At 35.9% G+C, this 24,484-nt stretch overlaps 2 protein-coding genes across 2 annotated transcripts in view; both read right to left on the bottom strand.

The window, feature by feature from the left end:
* BRIP1 (BRCA1 interacting helicase 1) overlaps nt 1–16,027 on the bottom strand; it is a 110,052-nt gene extending 94,025 nt beyond the window's left edge. Inside the window, 5 exon segments of the mRNA XM_054574815.1 lie at nt 5,960–6,079; nt 7,669–7,796; nt 12,796–12,969; nt 14,608–14,719; nt 15,935–16,027. Of these exon segments, the coding sequence (XP_054430790.1) occupies nt 5,960–6,079; nt 7,669–7,796; nt 12,796–12,969; nt 14,608–14,719; nt 15,935–16,027 (627 nt within the window).
* A 4,579-nt stretch (nt 16,028–20,606) lies between these two features.
* Nucleotides 20,607–24,484, bottom strand: part of INTS2 (integrator complex subunit 2) — a 42,419-nt gene continuing 38,541 nt past the window's right edge. Inside the window, exons 21-25 of the mRNA XM_054574855.1 lie at nt 23,665–23,916; nt 23,210–23,317; nt 22,729–22,834; nt 21,585–21,761; nt 20,607–21,479 (exon numbers count right to left, since the gene is read on the bottom strand). Of these exons, the coding sequence (XP_054430830.1) occupies nt 21,310–21,479; nt 21,585–21,761; nt 22,729–22,834; nt 23,210–23,317; nt 23,665–23,916 (813 nt within the window). The 3' untranslated portion in view covers nt 20,607–21,309. The remainder of the gene's footprint in view (nt 21,480–21,584; nt 21,762–22,728; nt 22,835–23,209; nt 23,318–23,664; nt 23,917–24,484) is intronic.

The raw sequence follows: 24,484 nt of genomic DNA on the forward strand, positions 1-24,484 counted from the left end.
CAAATTTAGAGGAAAACAAAAATCATTAAACTAACTTGTCGCTTAATTTATGGAGAAAAGTTTTTCAAAAAATAATACAACTTGAAGATTTCAAATGTATAAAAACTATAACATTTATATCTTTATAGAGATAAGAGAACAAAAACATTTATGAATCCAAATAACCATTCTTTTAAAAAATAAATACTGTCCTCCCTAATATCATCTTACAAGAACCAAAAGTGGAAAAGCACCTTTAGAACTTAAAGCTGTTAGATATAAATGAAATATAAGGTATAATAAATCTTGTCCCACCATCTTTTTCCTCCCATTGAAGGAACAGGTCCTAAAAAAGAAATGTTACCTGTCCAAGTCCCTCATATTACCTTATCCAAGATCTTTAGATGATCTAGATTAAAATAATGCATAGCCCTGGCTAATGTGGCTCAGTGGACTGAGCACAAGCCTGTGAACCAAAGTGTCGCTGGTTCAATTCCCGGTCAGGGCATATGCCTGGGTGGCAGGCCAGGTCCCCAGTAGGGGGCATTCAAGATGCAACCACACAGTGATGTTTCTCTCCCTTTCTTTCTCCCTCCCTCCCCCTCTCTAAAAATAAATAAATAAAGTCTTTTTTTTTTTAATATGATACATAAAATGTGAGACATATGATATATCAACATCAGTTCTAAAATAAAGACTGCATTTTTAAAAATTACGTTAAGGGGTTTGGTGATAAACTCATTTCAGAAGTTGCTACACAATAAATATTAAATCTTATGAAACTTATTTTCCTTCTACTTCTTTATGAAATCACCTATTCCAGAATTAATAGAAAATATTTTTGTGATTTATAATATGCCACTCTGCAAAGACTAAGAAATGTTATACAATGAGAGAAGAACAGTCTCTTCAGTAAATGGTGTTGGGAATACTGGAGAGCCACATGCAAAAGAATGAAATTCAGCTATTTCACAACACACCCAAAAATTAACTCAACATTCATTAAGGAATGTAAGACCTAATATCACAAAAATCCTAGAAGAAAACATAGGTAGTAAGGTTGTTGGCATAGATCTTATTGATTTTTTTTTTTTACTGACACAAAAAGCAAAAGCAACAAAAGCAAAAATGAACAAGGCTACTACACCAAACTAAAAAGCTTTTGCACAGCAAAGGAAACCATCATCAAATGGACAGGCAACCTACGGAATGGGAAAAGATATTTGCAAATCATACATCTGATAAAGGGGCTAATATCCAAAAAATATATAAACAATGCATACAATGCAAAAGCAAAAAAAATTCCAATTAAAAATGTACAGAAATGCCCTGACTCAGTGGACTGAGTGTTGGCCTACAAACCCAAAGATCGCTGGTTCAATTCCCAATCAGAGCCACATGCCTGGGTTGCAGGCCAGGTCCCAAGTTGGGGGTGTGTAAGAGGCAATCAATCAATGTATCTCTTGCACATCAATGTTTCTCTCCCTCTCTTTTCCCCTTCCTTCCCTTCTCTCTAAAAGTAAGTAAATAAAATCTTTTTTTAAATGTATAGAAGATCTAAATACAGTTTTCCAAAGAAGACCATAGATGGCCAATAGATACATGAAAAGATGCTCAATATCATTTATCATCAGGTAAGTACGAATCAAAACCACAATGAGATATCACCTCACAACTATGAGAATGGTCAGAAAAAAAAAGAGTGGGGAAAAGGAGAAAGGGCAAAAGAATGCAAAAAGTGTATAAAGGCCTAAACATTGTACAGGTAAACAGGAACTTTATAAGCCACATAAAGACTTTTGAAATTTGTCCCCGAAGTTAGTGTTTTCTTACCCCCTACCTGAAAAACCAAAAATACAGACAGAATAAATAACACAATAGTTCTTAAGATACAGGACATCAGGTAAGGAAGAGTGATCCCTGAGAGACAGGAAACAAATGAGACAGGCCCTGTGACTGCTTCAGCATATTGTCGTGAGAGAGTTTCCAGTCTACGGCATAGGGAGGGGGAATACAGATAGAGCCCAGTTACCTCTGAGTTCAAGAGACATTGATGAGAGTCCAGGGAAACCAAGAAGACTAAAGTTCACAGGGACAAACACCAGAGTGGAGAGAGATACACAAATGAACTCCAGAGATTTGCAGAGACCTCTCAAGTATCTGGTAGAGTATTGATTAGCCCATTCCAATGACAAAATAATCCAAAATTGTGGAAAGAACCACTTGAAATGATGAGGCATTCACATAGGGTGTGGAATAGTACCTGTTCCCAGTAGACAGGCTGGAAAAACTTCACAGTTCACAGAGCAGTAAGTAGAGGACTCTAAAGGAGCTGATTCTACTGAGCCTCAAACTAACCTACCTACCTAACCTAACGTAGGTTGCCAGCTCAAGTCCCACCTAACAAATCTTGAAAGCAAGACCCAAAAGGATCACATTGATTAAAAGTAACTTAACTGCATTCCAGAACAAAACTCAAGAGTATTTATAGAAATACAGTACAATAACATCCAGCACCCAACAAGGTAAAAACCACTATACATTCATGTGCCGCGTAACATTCCAGCCAGCAGATTACATACACAACAGTAGTCCCATAAGGTTATAGTGGAGCTGAAAAATTCCTACTGCCTAGTGACATCGTAACTTAGAAAGCATTACTTTACCCACAGTTCTGTGGTATTGTTGGCGTAAGCAAAACTACTGTGCTGCCAGCCATATGAAAGTATAGCACACACAGTTATGCACAGTACACACTTAATGATAACAAACCATTATGTGATGGTTTATGTATTTAGTATATATACTATACTTTTATCATTATTTTATCATTATATACTTTTCCTAATTATAAAAAATGTTTGCTTTAAAAACAGTGTGCCATGTTACGCCAGGAACAACCTCATCTGTGTCACGTTTACTGTGTCTCCTGATTGCATTATTTTCTCTGTGCTTGATTTAATCTTGCACCATTTTATACAACAACATGCGTACAGGCTTGTTGCCTGGGAATGACAGGTTATATCACAAAGCCTAGGTGTGTAGCAGACTCTAACACCTAGGTTTGTGTTAAGTGTATGTTATGATGTTCATACAACAATGAAATTGCCTAATGATGTTCTCAGAACATATCCCCATCATTAAGCAACACATGACTATCTGGACTTCAATAAAAAATTACCAGGCATGAAGGGAGACAGGGAGATGGGTGAAAAATGTGAAGAGGAATAAGAGGCACAAATTTCCAGTTATAAAATAAGTCACAGGGATACAGCATAAGGAATATGGTAATAACCTTGTACAGTGACAGATGGTTATAGACTTATCATGGTGATCACATCATAAGGATACCAAGAGTCGAAGTACTACATTGTATACCTGTAACTAATATAATATATCAACTATAATTTGTGAATATGGTCTTTTTCTTTCCCACTCTCTCCTTCTCAAAATACTAATAACTATTCTGATAACCAAGACATTTACTAAGTGATTACAGGTGGGCAGTGGATACAGCATGAAAACAATGCACAAGAGGAAAATTCACATTCCAGTTCCCAGTTGGGACCAAGTGGAACACAGAACAGCACATAATTTAAACCGTATGAACTATTTGTTTCTGGAATTTTCCATTTCTGGAATGCAGTTGACCACTGATAACAGAAACCTTGAAAATTGGAACAATGGTTAAGGACTACTATATATAAAACTATGGAAGTGAAAACTAATCTATAGCCACTGAAATAAAATCTGTGGTTGCACCTGTTAGAATGGCTATCATCAAAAAGACAACAAACAACGAGTATTGGAGAAGATACAGAGATAAGGGAAACCTCATGCACTGTTGGTGGGAATGTAAATTAGAGTACAGCTGCTATAGGAAACAGTATGGAGATTCCTCAAAAAATTAAGAATAGAATTATCATATAATCCAGCTATTCCACTTTTCAGCACTTATCTAAAAAATATAATAACACTAACTGAAAAAGACATGCACACCTAGGTCCACTGCAGCATTGTTTACAACAGCCAAAATACGGAAGCAACCTAAGTGTCCATCAATAAGATAAATGAATAGAGAAGCAGCAAAGAAGCAGTGCATACATACAATGGAATATGACTTAGCCATAAATAAAAAAAAAAAGGAATGAAATCTTGAAACATAGATGGAACTAGATGGCATTGTGCTGAGTGAAATAAGTCAGGGAAAGAAAAATACCGTGTGATTTCACTTCCTGTATATGCACAGTCTAAAAAATAAAATAAATGAACAAGCAGACAAGAAACAGACTCATAGGTCCAAAGAACATTTTGACAGTCGCCAGATGGGCGGGGGGCGGTGGGGGGAGGTTACGGAGATGGCGAAAAACATAAAGGGATTAAGAAGCACAAATCGGTAGCTACAGAATAGCCATGGGGCTGTGAAGTACAGCATAGGGAATATAATGTATAATACTGTAATAACTATACAAAGGGGGAGGAGGTTTACAGTTCTGAGTATACAAAACACAGAATTTATTCATGTATTATTTAGTAATTACTGTATTATTCATTTGTATTACAAATGTAAACCTACTTTTGCCCACCTTTGTGTGGTGTCAGATGGGTTCTAGATTTATCGGGCTGATCACATCACAGGTTTATAATGCCTAATCACGGCGTTGTACAGCAGCTGAAACTAATATAACATTGTATGTCAATTTTAATTGAAAAATACAAATTATTTTTAAAAAAGAAAAATTCAAAACGAAATAAAGAACAGAAAAAGAGTAATAAAAAATAAAATCACTGTAGCTATTAAAAACCAAAATAATTACCATCCTTATTCTGTCATTCTTTCAAGTAAAAATGATGTTCCATGAAAAAACTGGCTAACTCAGCTCATAAACCAAACTATCCTACCAACGTTTTTCCTCAATTCAACCACTCTACTCCTATGCAAAAGTGTTTTGTGAAAACACTTTTTTCATAAAATTTTTTAAAGTTTTTTTAAAAACTGTTTTATATCACTCATTTACTCACACAGAATGTTAAACATCTTCAGCAGTAAGATTTGATAAATTCAGTAATTTTTACTGCTTCATCAAGAACATTCTTAAGTAAAACCTGTTTTTTAAACTGTGTATTACTGATGGTGAGGAAAACCACTGTTAATACAGGTTGATGCCACCATCTTGATTGTGCTAAGGCACCAACAGCTTTACCCAACACTGCTTCTGCTCATCAGTGTAAATGTCAAGACACTAAAAAAAGTCAAAAAACACCTTAATATTACTATGAAAATACTTTTGGCCTCACAGAGCACCTGAAAAATATCTCAAGAATCCCCAGAGATCCTTCCCCTCCAGCCCAGTTCACTCCGACTGTGCTGCCAAGCCCTGCAGGCCGTCCTCACAGGCAGCGGGCGCCTGCGAGAGGAGGGTAGTGAGACGCCTGCTCCCTGACCCACTGTCCCTCCAGGAGCACCACACGCACAGCTGAAGGGCGGATGGATGAATACAAACAGTAAGACTATGACGCTGCCCAGCCGCTGCTTCTTGAGAACTGCTGCTCTGACACTGAAAGAACTTTAGGGAAGTGGAGTTCACACAGGGGTGTGCGACCGTTTGGCATCTCGGGGCCACGCTGGAAGAAGAGCTGTCTTGGGCCACACATTAAATACTTTGCAACATGTAATGATAAAACAAATTTCATGTTTTAAGTAAATTTAAGATTTTGTGTTGGGCCGTATTCATAGCCATCCTGGGACACAAGTGACCCACAGACCACCGGCTGGCCACCTCTGCTTGAAGAGGCAAAAAACATTCATATCTCTTTCTGGTCCTGTTCTGTAATTTTAGAGCGGAGATGTGATAGCACTTAGGACTTGTGAGTTGTTTTATACTGTTGCTTGCATATAGTATTCTTCCCCTTTTTTCAAAAATAGATTTAGCAAATTCTACATTCTCCTTTAAACTGAACAATGGCATAAAATACATACATTCTGTGTAGAAAAGGAGTTTATCTTTCTTAATGGGGAGCTGAGTTTTGTGGTCTTTCCTGAAGCAACTTTTGTATCCAAATGGTGTACTTCCTTTTCAAAACAATGACGTTTTCTAATCTGTAAACACAAAATCAAAATAAAGTTTAAAGTAAACTAAAAGTTTCAACAGGCTAGTTGTTCTCTAAGGTCAAAATAGCTATGTGTGTTTTCAGCATTTACAAAAAAATGACTATTTCTAACTGGCAATAATCAAATAATTTTTAAAAACACAAATAGGCACCTCATTATATAAATAGACTTAAATAAAATAGAACACAGTAATACCTCTTGAATCCTAACCAAAATAGCTTTAATTAGTGATATGTCAAAATGACAGTACTGAAAAATGGTCTTCCCTTAAAATAGTTCCAACATATGAACACCAAATATGTATTATAGCCAAGTCCAAATTAAGTATCTAATTGAAAAATAAAAGCAAATAAAATGGAAACCTCATTCTATATTAAAAGACTCAGAATAAAAATGTAAATGTATTTATAATTTCCTCCATGATAAATTACCTGATTACTATTACTACTTACTAGATAGCTGATAATCCAAGTTGTATTTGACTAAATTTCCTTCATAAATACCATCAAGTTTTCCTTCCAAACTGTCTATGCTTTTTCCTACTTGCCAAAACCCTATTTACTTAAATTATAAGAGGGAGTGGCATTTCTACTGATGATTCCATTCCTACATTAAAAGAAATGAGATCCAGTGAAGTCAGGGAATGAATGTTGTATGTTCAGCCCTACCTCACAACATTCACCTCTATGTACACATTTTTGGGGGGGGAAAATCTCTAAAGATTCATGCTTCATTTGTAATTGGTGCTTTTCCAAAAATAAGTTACTTCATTCTATTTCTAAAAACAGTTTAATTATGGAAGTTAGAGACTCTAAGTAGAATAAAAATATTAAATATATTCAGTTAATATACAATTACATACAAATGACATGTTAATTAATAATCACAAATTATTAATTTGTTACATATTACAAATCTTTTAGTAATAGACTTAGTTACCAATCTTTTTTATTTGTAACTAAGTCTATTAAAGTCCCAGCCTCCCTATCTCACTGCCCTTAACTCTATGAAAATAACATTGTATTAATCTATGAAAAGTACACATCATTTAAAATATTTAGTAATTTAGGTTTCTCAATAATTTTTAGAAATAAACATATTTTATCATTTGTTGATATTAAAAACCCAATAAATAAGAGGAAATCTTATAAATATATTAAAACCATCAATACCAAAAATATCCATGACATAAATATTCATATCAAAGGTATTTTGGCGAAAGAAAAAATATGCCACTATTAGATAAAAACAACAGAGGAGTTAAAAAGTACAAAGTAGCTATATTATTAATAAATGTCTGAAGTAAATATTTTCCTATCAAATTCCTCATATATAAGAAAGCACTGCCCTGGTTAGTGTGGCTCAGTGGATTGAGTGCCGGCCTGTGAACCAAAAGGTCTCCAGTTCAATTCCCAGTCAGGGCACATGCCTGGGTCCCCAGTGTGGGGCATAGGAGAGGCAACCAATCGCTCTATCTCTTGGACATATGGTGCCACTGAAGACTAGATTGATTCTTGACAACCTTGTTCATCTATGAGTAATGGGAGATTCTTTTACTGTCAATAAACTCTGTTTACCTGCTGTGTAGTTTCTAAGGATCGAATTCTTTTCTTCTCTCTTTGAAAATCATCATTTTCATCTCTGCATATGGATGCTTGTTTTTTGGCAGATAACTTTGCAGCCAGCGTAGTTTTTTCAGGAGAGCCTTACAGAGGAAATTTTTAAAAATTAGCATTAATAACTTACGCTTAGGTAATTTTCCTAGAAAAAACTGGAATCATGATGTAGACTTACTTCTGAAAATAACATATTTAAAAACATGAATTGCTAAACATGTTTAAAAGCACTTCTTTATCATTCAGTTTACTTCAACAAAAATATAGCAAATATTTTGAGGAATATGCTTTCAATAGGCAAGTCCAATTTTGATTTAATAGGTTTATACTTTTGTAGACCACTCCCAATGATGTGATTTTTTAAATAAAACTGTAAGCCCTGGTTGGTGTGGCTCAGTTGGTTGGAACATCATCCCGTAAACTGAAAGGTCACAGGTCTGATTCCCTGTCAGGGCACATGCCTACCTTGTGGGTTTGTTCCCCGTTGGGGCACATCCAAGAAGCAACGGATTGATGTTTCTGTCACATGGATGTTTCTCTCCCTTTCTCTCTCTCCCATCCCTCCCCTGTCTCTAAAATCAATAAGCATGTCCTCAGGTGAGGATAAACACATATATATGTGTATATATATGTATGTATGTATGTATACATTTATATATGTGTGTGTATATACATACGTATATATGTACATACATATATACGTATGTATATGTATATATACACATACATATAAGCACATATACAGAACAGAAAGATTCAAGAAAATGTATTTCATTTCTACAAAAAACTTTCTTTAGTGTCTCAATGTCTTTTTCCTACTAAGCTTCTCAATGTTCATTAGGATTAAAAATATAGTCAAATTTATAATCTACCTTTTAATCTCACAACCCTGAAAACTCATTCTCAAGCTCATCAGCAACCTCTTAATCACCAAATAATATTATCCCCATTTTATGAATTTGAACACTAGGTTTTAAAGAAGGCATATAGTTAACAAGAGGCAGAGCCTGGATGTGACTAACACGGGCTGTCTGACTCCAGAATCCATAAGCATAACCCCTAGGCATAGAGCCAAGCATAACACTCTGTCTTCTTGGAACGTAAACACATTTCCTTTTTCCTTAATGTCTATAAAACTGTTCTTAACTATTCCTATACATCGGTTTCTCCCTTTCGCTAAATGTGTTTTTAAAAGCACCTTCCTTTCTCTCCGCTCTTCTCTATGCATTCCCTTAAATTCAACAAGCAAACATTTATTTTATTGAGTCCATACAATTCCAGACACCATGGAAATGCAATGAAAGAAACAGTCCCCTGCCTTAAAAGACTTACAGACTATTAGGGGAGAAAGCCCAATAGGCAGGTCCAATAATGTCTTCAGAAAACAAATTTTCTGTATAAACATAGAAGTGAATCTATGCCACACAGTATTGGTTTTCAAGCTTTATCTGAGGACAATATATATTTTTTTATTGCTTACAATTTCCAAAATAGGATGAAAGACCTAAAACTTCTTTGATCCACCACTATCTTCTTCCCCCTACAAGCCATGTTTTTTCCTAAGACTCATAGGAACACAGTTTTAAAACCACTATATTCATTCCCACAAATGCCCAGGCAGAGAAATAATCCATCAAGCACAATGAATAACTAAGGTAAAAAGGGAATTCAGAAAGAAAATGAATTATCTCCAGAAAATAAATTTAAATACATGGAAGACTGTGGTTTAAATGACAGAGAATTCAGGATTGCAGTTCTGAAAAAACTAACAAGAGACAGAAAACTCAGAAGTAAAATCAATGAACAAAAGGAGAACTTCACCAAAGAGATTTAAACTATAAAAAAGAGCCAAACAGAAATTCTGGGAGTTTCTTAGTAAATGAGATGAAGAACTCAATAAATGAGAAGTGAAGAACTCAATAAATGAGATACAGAATGAACTAGAGAACTTAAGAAACAGAGCAGACCAGGTAGAGGAAAGAATTAGTGGTACTGAAGATAGAAATCTAGAAGTGAGTCAGATGGAAAGAGAGAGAGAATGGAGGGAAAAAAGAAAGAAGGAAGGAAGGAAGGAAGGAAGGAAGGAAGGAAGGAAGGAAGGAAGGAAGGAAGGAAGGAAGGAAGGAAGGAAAGAAAGAAAGAAAGAAAGAAAGAAAGAAAGAAAGAAAGAAAACTCTCCAAGAACTATCTGACTCATTAAAAAGAGCAATATAAGAATAATAGGTACACCAAAAGGAGAAGAAAGGGAGAAGGGAGCAGATAACCTAGTTACATAATCAGTGAGAACTTCCGAACTTAGGGAAGGTACTGGGTACTCAAATCCAAAAAGCGAACAGAATACCTAATTATCTCAATCCCGAAAGGCCTTCTCCAAGACACATTATTTTAAAACTGTTAAAAACTGCCCTGGTTGGTGTGGCTCAGTGGATTGGGCAACAGCCTGTGGACCGAAAGGTTGCCGGTTGGATTCCCAGTCAGGGCACGTGCCTGCGTTGCAGGCCAGGTCCCCAGTAGGGGGCGTGTGAGAGGGAGCTGATAGCTGTTTCTCTCACATATGCTTCACCCCCTTCCTTTCTCCCATCTCTCCTCCCTCTCTCTAAAAAATAAAGTAAAATTTTAAAAAAAAAGTTCCTGTCTAAAACTAACAACAAAGGAAGATTTCCCAAAGCAGGCGGCAAAAAGAATATGGTAACCTATAAAGAAAACTCCTTGAATCTAATAAGTGAATTTGGCAAAACAGCAGGATACAAAGTCAATATTCAGAAATCAAAGGCATTTTTGTACACCAGCAATGCAATAGAAAAAGAAGAAATCAGAATAAAAAAATACCATTTGATATAGCAACAAGAAAAATAAAGTACCCAATAAATTTAACCAAGGAGGTAAAAGACCTGTACGCAGAAAACTATACAACATTGAAGAAAGAAATTAAGGAAGACACAAATAAATAGAAGCATATACCGTGCTCATGAATTGGAAGAATTAATATCATCAAAATGTCCATACTACCCAAAGCAATTTATAGATTCAACGCAATCTCTATTAAGATACCAGTGATGTATTTCACCGAAATAGAACAGACATTTCAAAAATTTATATGATACCATAAACGACCCCGTATAGCCACAGCAATTTTGAGAAAGAAAAACAAAGTAGGAGGGATCACAATACCATACATCAAACTATATTACAAAGCCACTATACTCAAAACAATCTGGTACTGGCACAAGAACAGACCCATAGACCAGTGGAACAGAATAGAAAGCCCAGAAATAAGCCCAGGTCTATATGGGCAACTAATATTTGACAAAGGGGGCAGAAGTATAAAATGGAGTAATAATAGCCTCTTCAACAAATGCTGTTGGGAGAGCTGGACAGCTACATGCAAAAAATTGAAATTTGATCATCAGCTGACACCATACTCAAAAATAAACTCAAGATGGATAAAAGACTTAAATATAAGTCGCAACACCATCAAAGTCCTAGAGGAGAACATTGGCAGGAAACTCTCAGATATCCTCCGCAGCAATTTTTTCACCGATATGTCTCCTAAAGCAAGGGACATAAAGGAAAGAATAAACAAGTGGGACCTCATCAAAATAAGAAGCTTCTCTATGGCTAAAGAAAACATCAGCAAAATGAAAAGGGAGCCAACCATATGGGAAAATCTATTTGCTAATGATACATCAGATAGAGGTTTGATCTCCAAAATATGTAAAGAACTCACTCGACTCCACTCCAAGAAGACAAATGATCCAATCAAAAAATGGGCAAAGGACCTGGGCTTTTCCAAGGAAGAGATACAGAGGGCCCAGAGGCATTTGAGAGGATGCTCGGCATCACTAGCCATCAGAGAAATGCAGATCAAAACCACAATGAGATACCACCTCACACCGGTCAGAATGGCCATCATAAACACATCAACAAACAACAGGTGCTGGCGAGGCTGTGGAGAAAAGGGAACACTAGTACACTGTTGGTGGAAATGCAGACTGGTGCGGCCACTGTGGAAAGCACTGTGGAATTTCCTCAAAAAGCTGAAAATGGAACTGCCTTTTGATCCAGTGATTCCCCTGCTGGGACTATACCCTAAGAATACCAAAACACCAGTTCAAAAGAACCTATGCACCCCAATGTTCATAGCAGCACAATTTACAATAGCCAAGTGTTGGAAGCAACCTAAATGCCCATCAGTAGATGATTGGATCAAAAAACTATGGTACATTTACACAATGGAATATTACGCAGCAGAAAGAGAAAAAGAACTACTACATTTCGCAACAGCATGGATAGAACTAGAGAGCATTATGCTAAGCGAAATAAGCCAGGGGGCAAAAGACAAATACCATATGATCTCACCTATAAGCAGACCCTAACCAACAAAACAAAGATGCAAGGAAAATAAGACCAGCAACACTGAAAGGAAAAGAAACCAACAGAGACAAGAGGGAAGGAGGGACGGGTGGGCGGGGGAAAAGGAAAGGAAGGGGCAAGTCAAGGAACATATAGCAAGGAGTCATGGACAAAATCAAAGTAGGGAAGGACTGAGGGAGGGAGAGGGGGGAGCGGGGAGGGGAAATGGTCGGGGGAAGGCAGAGACAAATGTATTTGGAAAAATAAATTAATTAATTTAAAAAATGCAAAAAAAAGAAAACTCCTTGAGGTTATTAATGTGTTTTTCAGTAGAATATTAGCTTCAGAAGTTCAGGCAAACTTATCAAGAATAAATGAAGATAATTAGATTTTGTCTTACAATACAAATTAATATGTTTTATAAAATTCTATCATATAATTAACAATACTACCTACAAATAACATCAATTTCTGAATATCATTTTTTCTGCCTTGCCTTCTTCAAAAAATAATTTAAGCTAGCAAAATGTCTGAATAAATTAAAAGTTAAGCAAAGAATAAAATAGCCCAAGGATTTCTGACCACTCTATGAATTATACAAAAATAATTCCATAGAAAATATGTGGAAGTGCATAATCAATTATGCTAACCAAATATATCTAAATAAGGTCTCAAAACAGCAATAAAAAAGGCTTCTATTAAGATACCAACAGACCCATGCGAAATATGAACTACCTTGCCAAGGTGATGAAGTGCCATTTCTTTGAGAAGGGGGTATACTGGGACTATTGAAATGATGTGAAGTTCCTTGGCTCATGTCATCATTTGTAAAATCCTTTGAATGGCATGTACAACAACATGACAATGGTACTTCAGCTTTTTTACTTAAGTTTTCATCCATTGGCTTTCCTAAAAAAAAAAAAAAAGAACCTTTAGTTATAATATTTCTAAATGTAAAAAATCAATCTTTCTCTGCAGCTAGAGCAAGCAACCAACCCAATTTGGCCAGGATTGGGAGGTATCCCAGGATGCAAGATTTTCTGTGCTAAAAGCAAGAAAGTACCTGGCAAATATGGACAAGATGGTTAAGCTATGTGCAGCAACAAATTGGGCAGGAAAGAAACACTTATGCCAGAAACACATAGGGAAGTTATTATGATATTTATATAATTTATACAAATCTAATAAAAGTGTAATAAAGTCACAATGACTAAATATTAACTGAGATTTATTAAAATATCAAGCAGGGAGGATTAAAATAAAGACCTAAAGTACATTATTAACTACTGCTATTTCCCTAAATCAAGAATTTGGAAGTTCAGTATGTTAAATAATAATGTAAAATATAAGGGTTAAATCATTCCCACATTATACTTCTATTTCAAACAGAAACATGTTTCATGATGTATTGATTTTGATTCATGATTCAAAATACATTTTAAGATCAACATTCATATTAAATAAAACAGGTAGTTTTTATTACTTAAATACAGAATTGTAATGTCTACATTGTATGTCTATGTGTTTAAGTATACAATTCAGATATTAAAAAAAGATGAATAATTTATTTTGTTTTCTGTAAAGGGTACTGACATTATTTCCTCTCTGTACTACATAAATACTGCTAATTCTATTTTCCAGAATCTCTCATTAAAATTTTAAGTTATTAACAGATAATCTCATTTTTCCCAAAGATTAACATCAGTGAAAATCAAAATGGACAACCAAAAGCTTATAAATATTTACTTCTTATTTTTAATACTGAATACAGTCTTATCAGTAACACAAATATTTGCTTTTAAAAAACATTATATATACATACATATATAAATAAATATATACATACACATACATATATATACACATGTACACCCATGGTTAACTTTAAATTCTTCTAACACTTTAGTTCAAAGCAATCTAATTATGTAACTGAAGTGTATCCAATATTTTATGTTAGCCTCATTATATGTATTAGATAGTCTTTCATTAAAATAAATGTTACTAGGCATCTGTTAGCAAATAAAAGCAAAGGAAAATAATGCAAATTCATGAAAACAATATTATAACAAATGCTTATCTGGCATCCAAACAAAGAGGAAGATCAACTAGAATGTTTTCTTAGTATATATGCCATGTTTTAACGTTATGAGAAAGGAACAGATAAGCAAGTATATTAAAGGATGTACTAAAATATATATATATATATTCCTATATGTTATAGCATCATGACAGCCCCATCTCTTATGTCTTTTACATAAAAAGTATAATTATTTTGATAAAAATAACTCTTAGCATTCTAAGATTCTTATATAAAATCTGAATTATCAAATAAAGGACTATATTATGTTTAAAATTGTTTTGGGATTAATTGAACATATTTTGTCATACTGAAACTCTTTTGGAAGGTATATAGCATTATAAAGGAACATCCTAAAAGAGAATATTTAAATTAGCTAGAATATAGATGAATCATTCTGAATGAGAAATACTTAATTATATCTTTTCAGGTCCTGGTAAAATACCTGAAGACAGCAATCAACTACTTACCACTAAGAGATTGTTGCCATGCTAAAGCAGAACAAAGTAAAGCTAAGCTTTTCCCACTTCCTGTAGGGCTTTCCAACAAACAATGTTGCTTACTGTTTAATCCTCTGACAATCTATGGATACAAAAACAATAAAAAAAAAAACAATAAAAAATTTAATTCATTAGGATCTCTCTCCATCAGACATACAAATACAACACTGAGAAATAATGTTGCACTTCAGGGAACACAGCAATAGCAGAAGGGAGAACTAGTATTTAGTGAAATCTAAACTTTATTTCTTTATACCTTCCCCTAAAATTATGTTGAACTTAAAAATGTATCAAGCACAAAAAATAAAATAAAATAAAGTAAAAGCAATGTGTGCCTTAATTATCCAACCATCATTTCTAAAACTAGACAACATTAACATCGTTGCTGAAAAGTTAACGGGGGACATTGCTAGAGGGAGTGTAAATTGTTATACCATTTTGCACAGAAATTAACAATTTCTAGTAAAGTTGAAGATACCCAACTCCAGCAAGTCCAGTCCTACTCATATGCCCAAAACCTTTTCCTCACAGACACAAAGAAACATGTATAAGAAAGTTCTTAGCAGGGCCTAGCCTGGTAGCTCAGCTGATTAGAGCATCATTTCAATACACGAAGGTTGCAGGTTTGACCCCTGGTCAGGCCACAGCAATCCACAGAGCTACGTCTTAAAAATAATGTTAAGAGAAGGGAAAAAAAAGTTTTACACAAGGATAGGTATAGTATTGTATCACTGTGCAAAGTTCAAAAATATGTAAAGTAATACTCCATATGGTTTGTTGATACATACATATGTAATAAATGTATTGAAACACTGCCAGGAAACAAAAAGAACAAATTCAGGATGTTAGTAATCCTGTTACTTGTAAACAACTTATAAATATGGGAAAATATTAAGATAAAACAAAGCTGGAAAGTTGGGTTTTTTCAAGTTTGTTTATTAATTTTCTATATAATTGAAGTATCTCAAAAATAATATGAGAAATAGAGTATTCTACATGGAAAGACTGTAAATACTTTGTAGAAAGCAGTAATTCCATAGAGTGTAAGTTCCAAATAAGCTGAGAACGTTGTTCAGAATGTTCTTCTTTGCCTCCTAACTAACCATGGACATATACAGTTTAGCAGAGATCAGTATTATTTTTCCAAAGGTTAGATGTTCTTCAAAGAATCAAGCAAACATTCTCAATCCATTTACTATCTGAGAAAATAAACGTTGTTATAGACTCGATATATGTCATGGATTATAGGCATATGTATCTTAATAAAGACATGAAATAACTGCTGAAAAATACTTACAGCATTCATCATAGCAAGCTGTGATGGATACGCTTTACAAGGAAAGTTAATCTTCACCCCACCAATTGTATATTCAGACCGTGTTGAAGACATCATGCTTTCTTGTTTACTTCGGATTCCTAACTGCAACACAAATGAAAATCAATACTGAAACAATGCCATTCCAGGAAAACTAGATACCCAACACGAGGACAGAAATCTGGAAATAAAAATTGGAATAAATAAATAAATAAAGCAAATGGAAGTAAAAGAATGCCCTAGTCTTATCAATCACAGCGGTTAACAGCATGTCGCGGAATCTGACCCCTCTGGATGTGAACCCCAAAGCTGCGGACCTGGAGTTAGGAAACAGAGGTTCTAGATCAGGTTGTGACACCTCAGATGTTACCTTGATCAGGTCTCTTCACTTCTCTTGACTAAGATCCTCATCTATAACAATCCTTCATTGAAAAACTGTTTTAAGGCGCAGGGTGGGGGGGGGTTTCCGTGGCAGACACTAGTGGGCGCTCACGAATTCTTACTTAAAGGTCAGCATGTTAGCATGGAAAAGCAAGGAAAGAAGTGGGCTTTGGGGTGAGGCAACCGAAGTCTGAATTTCACTCTGTGAATCACTTAATCCCTCCTCGACCGATTCTTTGTCTGTTAAATGGAGATAACACGATTTGCCTGATAGGGCTTTTATGCAAATTAGCCAAGCACCGAGTTCAGAATAAGGTAATGTACAGACTGTATCTGACACATTTACTGATGTGAAGAGGGAGTGGTCTACTGTACTGTCTGCATCTTCTTAACCTCGGATCCGTGGATGTCATTCAGAGACTGGGATCTCTTCACGGTGCGTGCCAAAATTTCTGTGCATAACTGCGTTTTTTCTGGAAGAGAAAGCCCATAGATTTCTCATCCCCAGAAATACAGCCTAAGGAAGTATCTGAAAATAGAGGGGGAAATGATACACAGTGCTATCAACTGAGGGATTATTTGCAATGGTGTAAAAAAATGGTAAATTCCATCTGGGGGCGGAGATATGGTTAAAACAGCCATTCCATAAATTATGAAGCCAATAATAACCTTAACCATGGTTAAAGTGTTCCAAAAGAAATTGACAACCACTATTCTAACCTATTGTCCAGTTACAATATTTTGTGATTTTTATCTCTGAAGCTCCGAAAAGGAGATCCGGTGGAATCTAACCCCTTATCCGGGATCAATAAATCAACGCTGGCCTAGTGACTCAGATATTACCCAGAAATCAACACTTCCCCCGCCCCGACTGAGGCAACAAGCCTTTCACAACGGGGTAGCTTCCCCCAAATATTGAATCAAGAAAGAAAAAAATTTAAAAAAAAAAAATTTTTTTTAAGCGATCCGCCGGCCGCCGTCGCCCCCTGCCGCCGAGAGTAGGAACGGGTCCCCGGTCTAATCCCAGGCCTTGGCTCCAGGCAGGTGAAGAGACTCCCTCCGCTCGAGGTTTTCTTCCTCTCGCTTTCCCCCTCCCTCAGCCCGCTGAGATCCCCGAGGCTCTGGTGATCCCGCCAACACCGACGAGCCCGCCAGGCGGCTGGGAGAACGCAGACACCGCCCCTGTGTCAGGCTTCGCGTCCTCCCCACGGTAGACAGACTTGCCTGGTCTGAAGCAAACCGAAGCAACGCTGACCGGGCTCCGATTCACGGAATCAGAGGAAACCGATATCGGCGAGCATATAAAGCGGAGCCCTGGCGCCAAGGAAAGGTCCCAAAGCCTCGCTCTTCGTCGCTCGGCTGCAACTCCCCCCGGCCAGGTCTTGGGCTCGGGGCCGCTTTATTTTTTCTCTCCTCCAGTTCTCATCAGCAACTCTCCCCGACGAATTCCCGCCTCCCACCCCTCTACTCCCAGCACCCAATCGTCGGTCGAGCTGAGATAACCAATCATACGCCAAGATCAGAAATCAAGCAACCATCCTAGCGCTTTGCCGGGCAGCAGACTTCTGCACCCAATGGAAGCCTCGCAGTAAGAATAGACCCAGAGTAACTGGCGGCACCAAAGGCAAACCCGGGAAGAGTGAACGACTCCGCGCAAAACCCGAGGATTTAAAAGAGAAGAGGCTTCTCCTTTTGATTTTTTGAAACCGGTGACTACCCGGTTTGTCAGTTTCTTTGGAAAAGAAATCTTATTCTTAAGGTCTGTAGATAAACGGAGAGGAAACACCTGTAAGCCTTGCCGAGTTCTTCGCTAAGCGTTCTTCATTGCCGCTGGATTCAAATTTCCGAACTTTTATTAGAGTACCCAGAGTATCGAAAAGAAAGAGGCGGGAGGTGCTGGGCTACTGAACCAAACAAGGTGAAAAGGATTGTTGACAACGGGCTACAATATCTCAATAATCAAGGCTTTTCGAGATGCCACATTCAACCAGAGAAACGCTCTCGAGGTCTCTCCCTCCAGCACCAGATCACTTCTACCTCCATTAAGGTTTATCCCTCCTAAAAATCGGTTTATTCTTTGCAAAGTACTCTTCAGTTTCCTCGAAGGTAGGCGGTTAATCATGATCTCGCCAAATACTTTTAAAATTCTGTAAAGCCAAAACTTGGCTCATATAGTTTAAAAAAAAAAAGGAAAACCTGAGTTTCTCAAATTCGAGAAACTACTTCAGTGAGGGAGGTTTGCTGCAGAATAGAGCAGAAGGAAAGTTGATTTGTCTCACCTTTAATTTTACATTTTCCCTAATGAGAAAACTTAGTCATAAAAATAAATTCTACTCTTCAATTTAGTAATTTCAGGCTCAGTTTACCCTGAAGTAGTCCTTAAGAAATAAAAATGGTAACAGTGTCTACTGTAATACTGGGGGGGGGGGGGGGGGGCGGGGGGACCTTCCCAGCCTAGTAATTAGGGAGATGTTATGGTATATCAATTCAATCATTATGAAGCCAATAAAAATAATTATAAAATCTACACAGCCTACAAATTCCATCTAAAGTTAAATTAAAAAGAACAACACTAGATATTATGGTTATGTGAAAATATAAGCAAAGACGATGGGAAGGTACAAAACTCTTATTTACTGTTAAGACAGTGGAATAAAGGATAATTTATAATAATCCCTAAAAAATACTTTTAAATTGTTATTCTGCTTTTACAAACTTTTTAAGTATCAAATCTTTTAAGTATCTGCTCCAGGGTAAGTATTCTGATTTTTCTCTCCCAAATTTCTAAGGCTCTCGACCTGGCTGGTGTGGCTCAGTGGACTGAGAGCCACATCCCAGATTGGATTCTCAGTCAGGGCACATGCCTGGGTTGTGAGCCAGGTCGCCAGCGGAGGGCCCATGGGCAGCAACTACACATTAATGTTTCTCTCCCTCTCTTAAAAAAAAAAAACACAAATTTCTTAGGCTCTCAACTGCCTCTAACCTTGTGTTGCTATTCGATATATGTAGCATAACAAAAACAGATCCACCTAGGCTCTGGACCCAGACAGCCTTGGATTCCAGTTCCTTGAAATGAAACAAAAAACTACAAGTTCATTTGATAGAGAATATGAATGTTTATAAACCAATATTCAAAATAGCTGCACACATCTGTTTTCACTTGAATAAAAAAAATCACATTGTGACAAATTTTATAACCTTAACTTAAAATACATGAATATTAACATTTACTAATATATTTACATATTTTATTTACATCATCAATAAATCTGAAGAAAAACAGCATATGTTATTATTTTAACACAGCAGGTGTTGACCAGTCTTTGAAAATTGATCCAGGAATGTGCACTGCATTTAGTTAGAAAACATTTTTCAACCTTTTTGAATTCCTAGAGGTTACCTACTCACACAAAATATCCCAAAGCCTCAGTTTAAAAACAAAACAGAAGCAGGTGTATTTGATCTTAAAAGACTACAAAACTGCCTTGTTTAAAAATATGAAAATTCTTATGTTTTAAATGCTTTTATTTTTCACAAAAATTACTTACTGAATAATAAGCATCTACCATCTATGATACTGTGCACTTCATGATTTGAAACAGCTACAAATTCGTTCTCATATAATACCCTTTTGAGGTAGGGCCAGTAGTAATCCCATTTTACAAAGAAGGAAAATGAGATGTGACTATTTGCTAGTAAAAAGGCTGAAGTTTAATTTCTTAAAACCCATGCTTTCTTGTTAGCCTGCCAAATTTCTTTTACAAGCGAAGAAGTCTGTTTCAAGTCGGGGCCAAAGGCAGGGAGCGGGGGTTGTCTGTCATCCTGGTATATCTCAGAAAGCAAAGAGAAGTACCTTTTACATTTGATAGTTTATTAAGGAAAAAAAAAAGTATTATGGACTACCTGAATGCATCTACCTAATAATCAATGGAAGTTACTAACAAAGGACTGCAAAATCCTTCAGCAACATGTTATTTTCCTGTTTGTTTTATTTTTCCTGAGGACCAAACACTATATATTTTCTTACTCAAAGATCTCCTAAAATTATGATGTGAATTACAATCCTGATGCCAAACCAAGAGTTCTTTAATCCAGTGGGTTTTATTACTCTAAAATTTAAATAGGTACCAATGTATTTCTGACCATTAGATAAGTTAGTAAAGCATTATAAAAATAAATTTTAAAAAAACTAAATGAGACCCTCCTTCCAGGTTCTGCACAAAGATGTTTCTGTACACATTTTTAAGCCAGTATTTTAAAATCCCAAATTATTCAAGTATCTCTTTAAACATATGGCTTTACATATTAGAAAAATTGAAGCAAATATGTAAAAATCTTAAAATCCTTATCTGTAATTCCATGGAAATCATTTACAAAAAACTATTTGCCTTTTTTAAAGCCTTCTCAATACTGTTTCTTGAGAGCTGGCATTCTATCCTCCATTACTATTACTTGCATTGCAAGCTTTAGAGATTTCTAGTTGGGTATTTAAATTCCTAATTTTTCCTGAATTCTCCCTTTTTCTCCCTCTCATCATTGCATCATTGTCGCACTGTTACTAGCTCACACAGATTTAAAAAACAAAACAAAACAAAAAAACACTACCGACAAACTCATTTTTTAAGAAATTAAATTAAAGGCATGGCAGTTTTTCTTCACCTCAAAAGTTAAATACAAGGACAAATTCACTTTCCAGTAATGAGTTTCTTAAATGAACCCCCCAATAGGAGGAAAAAAAAAAAAGCTCAGCTGGTACAATAGAAACATACCAGCAACTAGATCCAAAGAACTGCCAATCAAATACAAGCAAGCATAATTCTCAAAAGAGTTCTAAATTGTATTCATGTTGAATTGTGTCATTTTAGTGATTCCAAGACATTACTGTTCCCATTCAGTTTAGAGTTGTTACAAGACACAGATTCATATTGGGTATATGCAACAAACAGCTTCCTTTTTTTTTTAAAGTTGTTTTTTTTCTAAATTCCGCTAACACTCATGTTTATTATTTCAATTATTGTGCTTTCAATGCAGTGACACAGCTGTACATCAGGATCCATGCTTCCAATATCCCTGGATCCGTTTTTATAAGATGGATCTTTGCAGATTCCAGACCATCTACTTGGTTTCTCCTTTATTTGTTGAAGACCTAAAAACATAGAGAAAAATTAATCAAGGCAAGAAATCTAAAAAGGATTTTGGTTTTGTTTGTTTGAGATACTAAAACAAGTCTGAAAAATAAGTTATTACTTACGTGTAATAATTGGATCAATGTCTCTTGTCTGAGTGGCAACATCAGAGGCACAGACTTGCCCTATTTGGATCAGCAAAGACATAATATCCTCATACAATGGCGGAAATGCTCGACAAAAAGAGACCAAACTTGGCAGAGTTGGCATGAAAAAAGCGTATCGCTTAGCCTGTGTTAAAACTGTTGGAAAGAATGAAAGAGAATTTTTGTCTTTATAGGTATAAACTCAACATGCATGGCCTATACAATACACTAAGTACCCGGCTCCGTGCTGAGGATACTCAGTTTTCCAGGGCACTGCCAGACCCTCCCCTTAGGGAGCTCACAATCCAGTAGTCAACCATTGTCTAACATTTGAACCCTTATGCCCAAGCACTGTGATATTCGCATCACATGCATTATGTCATTTAATTCTCACAATCTTATGAATGAGCAAAGTACTATAATGATACTTATTTTCATGAGGAAACTCTTAAATAAAATGTAGAGAATTTAATAAACTTGTTCAAGACCATGTAGCCAGTTAGTGGTGGGGTTAGGATTGAATTTGGGCAGTTCAAGCTCTTAATCGCTACAAATAATTATAACATGAGATGAATGCAATGGCAAGAAAAATATACAGGGTATTATGGGAGCCCTGAGAAAATATGAAATTAACTAAACCATTACTTTAAAAAATTGAATTATAGTTCATACCTTTTAAAGTAGTTTATTTTCATACCATTTTACTCTACAAACCAGAAGGTGGTTAAAATTGTTAGGGTATGTTTTAGAACTTAAGGAAACAACTAATATATTTATCTCTTTTATACATATAATAATATTTTCCTAAAATTCTAAGCATTTGTAATGATTGTAATTGTTTTCTATTGACATAATTACATTCAGAAAGTAGATTTAATTTCCATTTATAAAGTATGGGAAGCTTATTATTTATTATAAATCTATACATAGTCATTCACAAAATGAAAGATACAATTTGCCTACCTATTCATCTCTACACTATAAATCACATTTGTAATAGACAGTTTAGAAGATGGCATAAATTAAACTATTAGTCATACAGAAAACAGTGTCACTAAATCCAGAAAAAACATGTACTTCTTTATGTTGGAAGTTTTGTCATTGATATTGGTTGACTACACACCTGTCAGCAAAGTTCCCATGACGTTGACAGCTAAGCGAGCCACACTGAGTGACTTTGGTAATGCATACTGGATACACAAATGAGAAAGCAACTGGATAGCAAATATCTGCAATACAAAATCCAAATATTACATGTTTCTGAAAAATATCTTTAAGTGTTAAAAATGATAAAAATGTTCCCTGGCTGGTGCGGCTCAGTGGATTGAGTGCTGGCCTGCAAACCAAAGGGTCACCAGTTCAATTCCCAGTCTGGGCACATGCCTGGGTTGCGGGCCAGGTCCCCACTTGGGGGCATACAACAGGCAACCACACATTGATGTTTCTCTTCCTCTCTTTCTCACTCCTTTCCCCTCTCTCTAAAAATAAGTAAATAAATAAAATCTTTATAAAAGAAAACTTAAAAAAATTTTTTTAAATGCTTTACGTAACTAGAAAGACTGGAGAGAGATCAAAATTTTCTTAAAGCTCTAAATGCTCATTACCTGTTTTTCAAGTTCTGGCTGTGCAATAAGCTCAGGTATGAAATCCAGACAGATGTGCATAGATGGAATACCTGCGACCGTCAGAGGCAAAAGTTCACATGGATAACCCTATCTCAACAAGAAAGAAGGGAAAAGTTATAAATAAAATCAGTGTAAATCAAATACAGATAAAAATGTAAAGGAAGGTTTCACTTCCTCTATGTAAAAGTTGCTCAGAAGGCCACGGTGCCCTACCTCCATCCTGGCATTTTACCTTTCTGATGCACTAGGATAGATTAATTACCTGAACATTTTAGCAGGCTAAAATAAAATCTAAAAATTTTCATTTTTCTCCATATTGCAGAGGAATATGACTATCTGTGTCATCGCCAGTTTCTAAACAGTCTCTATTTAGTATTCAAACCCCAACCCCCAAAAGAAGTTCAACCATAAAGCATCATTCTTTGAAAACAGACCTGAAAGTGAACAAGCTTAGCAATGTTGGGATCCGCAATGTACATTTGGTGCAACAGACAACAGATAAGGCACTGAACTTCTCGAAGGTTACAAAGCAAATTGTCTTCTCCTTCCTCCATTCCCTTATTTGGAGTGCTGGTAGTAATGACGCTTTGAACATTTCTTAGCAAGCTGTCTGGATGGGCACCCTTTGCCTTTTCCTCTTCAGTAGGTAAACAAATCTCCAAGAGAATCTGGACAGCTGCACTATCCTACAAGCAAATAAAACAGCGAATTTAAGATGTTTCTGAGAGGCCCTGGCCTAGCAGCTCAGTTGGTTAGAGCACTGTCATCATCCCCATATGCCAAGGTTGCAGGGCCAGTCCCGGACTGGGGCACATATGAAAATCAACCAATGAATGCAAAAATAAATGGTGGAAGAAAAAAAAATCAGTATTTCTCTCTCCCCCCCACAAAAATCAATAAATTTTTTTTAAAAGTTTCTGAGATGTTTGTTTGAAAATAAATCTGATTTTGTTTTCACATAAACAAGGGATAAAAATAAGTTACTTCTAGGGAAAAAAAGTGAGCAATCTCACTGTGCTCACTTTTTTCCCCTAGAAGTGTCCCAAAAAACATCAGTGGACCTCACCATTTTTAAGGCTATAAATACTTTTAAAAATCTGAAGAAAACTATACAAACTCTCCCTATAAAAGTTAACATATGTAAAAAAAACATATTGCATAATTTCAGGCTGGTCACAGATCCCTAAGGCAGATCCACGAACTCTAGTTTAAGAACATCTACTATAAGAATTTTCTGATTCAGTGACATCCGAA

Source organism: Pteronotus mesoamericanus, unplaced genomic scaffold (assembly GCF_021234165.1).
Source record: "Pteronotus mesoamericanus isolate MK-2021 breed Mesoamerican mustached bat unplaced genomic scaffold, CSHL_Meso_final contig_269, whole genome shotgun sequence".
NCBI lineage: Eukaryota > Metazoa > Chordata > Mammalia > Chiroptera > Mormoopidae > Pteronotus > Pteronotus mesoamericanus.